The following is a 5,292-nucleotide window of genomic DNA, read 5'->3' on the forward strand; positions in this document are numbered from 1 at the left end:
TAGGAGTACAAAACACTCTACAAGAATGATAATAGATAAACTACAAAAATTTTATGAATAAATATGAATGCTACAAGGAATTAGTAAATTATCCAGGAATATGTAGGGGTTATTGCACCTACATCACCTCATATTGCAGGAGAGATGGAGTGAGGTAGTGAGGGGTTATAGCACATACTGTTCACATTTTTACTTTGCCAAGGAATGCAGTGGAGTTACGTGACAATCCGCGTACATTTGTCTGTCCATCTGTTGTTCCGTCTGTGCGCAACATTACTCAACAACAGACAAACGGATTGGGATGAAATTTTCAGGGAAGGTCAGAAATGTCACAAGGACCAACTGATTAGATTTTAGCAGCAATGTGGCTTATAGTCTGGATCCATGGATTTGTTAAAGATTTCTGTATAAGCGGCACAGCGTAACTGTAACTATGAGAACAAGTGAACGCTACATCAGCTGCCTGCAGACGATCACATGACTGCAATTCCCGCTGGCTGCTACATATTTAGGTCACAAGATTCGGCATCTGTACATAACGTACACATGCATAAAGCATGCCTGTGCTCTGCATAAGTTTCTAAAAAAAAAAAAGAGTTGCATTTCTGACAATACCATATGAGGGAATGAACAGCCTTGGCGGAGTACTGCGCTCTTGGAGTGCTTTTCTTGTTGTTTTTGCCGTCAATCTCACTGTGGCAGGGGGAAAAAAGGGAAAAAATTTGGGTTAAATATCAGTGTATGAGTCCAAATCACAGGCCAGGAATTTTTTAACATATAAAAACAAAATAGTAATATAGAAATATACAAACATCAGCAGCACATATAGGCTAGATGTAACATTTTTGTTTTAATATTTTTTTTAAATATATATTTTATTTTATTTATTTACTCGACTCCAAGAGAGCCCTGTCTGTTTGCACACAAATAGCAAATAAAAATATATTTTTTTTTAAAAAATTGGGCACACACAGATTTACCCAGAAGTTTCAGCGCTGAACATTTTTTTTAAAGCTGTCCAGATGCTTTTTGTTCTTTAGTAAATTGGGTGATTTCTGAGTTCAATTTGTAAGAAAAAAAAGTGAAAGTGGTTTCCAAAATTTCAGTTTGTCAACAAAAAAACATACACAAAAAAATCACTCAAATGATCTAGGGTGCCATTTACAAAGTTACAAATACTAACTTAAAGGTTAAAAAACTCGACAAAGTTAACACCTTCAAAAAAGGAGGAGTTTAGATCCATCCAAAACTTTTGGGGTATTTCACACTAAAAGAATATGTGAGAAATTGTTTCTGTTTTATGTTAACAAGAGGTACAAGCAGTACTAAGGACTAAATTTGGTATTATGAAAATTAGCAGGGTACAATTAATGTTAAATGCTGTTGCTTGCTGACCTCGAGAAAAATTTGCCCTAAGTACAATTTTACTTTTTGTTTATAAAGTGTATCAGATATGCTTGTTTCATTTTCTATCTGTTAGTTTGATTCCATCCAACATCTGTAAAGGCTCTGTCTAAAAAAACAACAACAAAAAAAAAAAACATGGCTTTTCACAAGTTTCACAAGAACTGTAGTCAGAATAGGACGAGTTATAGAGTTAAATTGCCGAAATGAAATTGGCAAATCGACTGTTCATTTGACGGCATATTGCCAAGACTGAGAATCTGATTCACGTGTTTAAACACAGGGGTAAGGAGCAGTTTCTGATGTCACATTTGTTTCAGAGAAAAGTTTCGTGACGTGAGAAACTCGGGACAAAAGACCGTGTGGGTGGGATTAACCCTGTCAATCATTTAACGTCATCACGTAACCTCTACGTGCTCCGCCCCGCCGTGGTGAAGCGTTTCCGCCAAGATGGTTGTCGGTGCTTTCCCTATCGCCAAGCTCCTCTACCTCGGAGTGAGGCAAATGAGCAAGCCTGTGGCGAACCGGATAAAAGCTGGAGCCCGGAGAAGCGAGTTCTTTAAAAACTACGTCTGCCTGCCGCCGGCGCAGCGTGAGTAACCGAGCTAACGGTCGCTAATGGCCGAGAGTCCGGTCCGAGTCACCCCGAGGACTGTGAAAGCGAGCAGTGCTCCAATGGCCAATGACATTGAAGCTGGAAGCACCGCTTAGCCAATCAAATCCGTGGATTTGTTTATTCGACCAATAGCAGCCAGGCTAGCGTGAAGAGGGCGGGTTTTGTCTGTCATTGAACAGGTTGTGTTTGCTTTGCTGTGAGGACGTGACAGGACATCAGTGCTTCTCCACGCTTGTACAGAATATTATAGCTAAAACTACATTTAAATAGATAAAAAAAATATGTGGACTAGTGGTTGTACAGTTTCTGTGTTTGGTCGTTCAGTACGCTGCCAAAACAGCAAGTAAAGCTAATCATATACCATATGAAGCTAATGAAACTGTGTACTCTGTCAGAAAACTTGGCTCATAGGGGTTAAAGTGAAAAATCCTGCCCTCTTGGTAATGATCTGTTCAGTTTAAAAACATTTACACTGTTGTCAGTGAGCAACTAAACAAAAAATAGGCACAATTTGACATTACAATTGAAAGAACTCTTGCCAAGCATGAAAGAAAGCCTTTATTTAGAAATGAATGCAGAATTATTATTGTGGTCTGTGTTGACTGAGTACACATAACATGGAAACATGGAATTTAAAATTAATATTTAATGAGGAAAATATCTGATTATGATTTTCTCTGACTAATATTGCTAGATATATCATGCTTCAGTTCAGTATTCACCAAGTAACACATTTTTAAACATGATGGAGCATTAGCACATGGATATAATCAAAAGCGTGACTGTCACACAAGACAGAAGAAGAAGAAGCTTTATCATCATTGCAAGGGGTACAATGAAATTCTGTTCATGGAGATGGCATTAATTTATACAACTGTTAACACAACAGTTTTGACCCAGAGTCAGATGTGGCAGAAAATGTACAAGGTGTGGCTATTACATAATGATACTGGGCTAATATCAGTTGAACCACTGGGTGCATGACTGAAATACGTAGTATTCATTGATCGGTAGGGAAGCGTAAAAACTCACTTGACAGTTTTGATGTGCTTGAATTAGATAAACCTGAATTACAGCATAAGTTAATATTTTAAATGGCCACACTTTGCAAATTGCAGATTTTGTGATTTGCTAACTGCACTGTTTAAAGCTGTGATTTCGAATTGAAATTGCTTCAGCCCTACCACCTAAATTTAGAACTAATTACTTGTTATCAGATCATGTGACACTTCACCTCAAATGTAGTCCATACATCATACTAAAAGGTGTCATGTATTTGTGTGCTGTATGGTCTTTGTCCTTACAGTTTATCACTGGATTGAGATGAGAACGAAGATGCGGATCATGGGCTTTCGGGGTTCCACCATTAAGCCGCTGAATGAGGAAGCAGCCGCAGAGCTGGGCGCAGAGTTGCTGGGGGAGGCGGTCATCTTCCTCGTCGGTGGCGGTTGTATGGTGCTGGAGTACAGCAGGCAGGCTGCCAACTCTCGCCGCAAAGAGGATGAGTTGAACGAGACCATCACAGGGCTACAGACTCAAATAGCAGAGTTAGCATTAACCACAGAGACTCTAAATGCACAGCTGAGAGAGATCAACAGGCAACTGGTTTCCTTTCCTGTTCCCACCAAAAAATGACAACGCCACTTCTTTGCTAGGCATGTTGTTGGTCTGTGTGTGAAGGAGCAGAGTGCACCTACATAGTGCTGTTGAATGTACAGCTGGATAACTGCCCTGTTTCACACACTGCCCCCTGCCATACAGTTGAGTGGAAGAGGTGGGCATAAGCATATCACTGCGCTGTGGATTTGGGCGCTGTCATTTGCTCTTGTTTTGAGCAACTAGTTGTAAATTGGGATTGCTATGATATTCATAGTGAACTTCTGTGGTTGATTGTGCATGTTCATTATCAAGTCAAGTGTATATAAAGATTTGCAGTACAAGGCAAAGGGTGACCTTAAAATTAATATATTTTATAGCGGCTGCAGCCTCATGGACCTTCATCACTTAGGAAATGCTGGTTTTCATGCTTTATTGGCTTCAACTGTGAGTCATGATTGGTTAAATAATAGCTATAAGAAATGACATTTTTGGAACTTCAAATAACAAGTGACAACAAAACAAATGAACATCAGGTCACGAGTGGATTTATTTTTGATAGTATGTGCCCCTACAGTTTCATGTACATTTCATGTTGTGATTGCTGGTTCATGTACATTGGATGTGATGACAGCTGACATGATGGTGTGAATAAAAAGGGTATGCTCTCTGTTAATAGAGTTTGTGTCACTTTCTATACTTTGAACCATTACAGAATATATGACATCCCTTCTTCAGTGTTAGCTGTAGGCCTGAGTGATTAACCCTCTGAGCCCTAGTTTCCAGGTTTTATTTATTTTTTGCTTTTATTACATATTACTCACTGTGGGCTCACTTTTCACTGCAATATAAAGTCCTGCACATTGAAAAGAAAAAATGCACAACATGGCTAGAATTCAAGAACTCTGCTAGGCCTTTACATTCTTTGACAGGCTATTTTACTAAGACAGCAAACATTTTCACAACTTCTACAAACTACTTCACACTACTTTGCACATTGACTGTAGGAAGCGATTTCACCATTCTGAATGTATCTTCTGACAACTTGCTTCCCCGTATGCCATTTTTAAGCCATGCTATATTATTTAATTGATCATGTATGTTTTTATTTTGTATCTCTCTCAAGCTCTCTTGTGTGAACACAGCCTGCAGTTCACTTGAATAATCACTAAATCATGGTCATGTAACAGTTGGTTACAGCCAGTCATGGCTTATAGATTGCACCAAAAAGCGCAGTGAGTTGTTTTACTTTTTGCATGTTCTGATGTAAATGTTTAAGCTTAGTATTAGTCCTTTTTTCCCAAATAGACCATTGAAAAATTGAAAATTAAATAATTCTTCATTCTGTTTATACAGTTACTGGCTCTGATAAATGTGTTATTTGGGTGTTTTTTGGTATTTTTTTTACACAGAAAGAAAGCATGCCATTAAAAAAAAGTACCGAAGTTTTGTTTTTTTAATTTGGAGGGTTACGCGAGGACGTCTATAATAAAACTACATTACCCAGCATGCCTCCAACGCAAACTCCACTTTGGAATGTTCCAAGTGTGAATTGAGTAATATAAGACGACGCTAAGTTGATGTTCATATTGTCTTCATATTCGGATGTAAAAACTTTACTTAGCGCTACGGGCATGTTTTTGAGTAATCACGGCACTCCGCTTTTCAGTAAAATC

The 5,292-nt window shown here is 38.5% G+C and overlaps 1 protein-coding gene across 1 annotated transcript; it reads left to right on the forward strand.

Moving 5' to 3' along the window:
• Positions 1-1,815: 1,815 nt before the first annotated feature.
• On the forward strand, positions 1,816-4,292 carry opa3 (outer mitochondrial membrane lipid metabolism regulator OPA3). The gene is made up of 2 exons (XM_023286956.3): positions 1,816-1,996; positions 3,327-4,292. The coding sequence occupies exons 1-2, from the start codon at positions 1,855-1,857 to the stop codon at positions 3,653-3,655; spliced, it is 471 nt and encodes a 156-aa protein (XP_023142724.1). The 5' UTR covers positions 1,816-1,854; the 3' UTR covers positions 3,656-4,292.
• The last annotated feature ends 1,000 nt before the right edge of the window (positions 4,293-5,292 follow it).

The sequence above is a fragment of the Amphiprion ocellaris genome, chromosome 7, assembly GCF_022539595.1.
Source record: "Amphiprion ocellaris isolate individual 3 ecotype Okinawa chromosome 7, ASM2253959v1, whole genome shotgun sequence".
Taxonomy (NCBI): Eukaryota; Metazoa; Chordata; class Actinopteri; family Pomacentridae; genus Amphiprion; species Amphiprion ocellaris.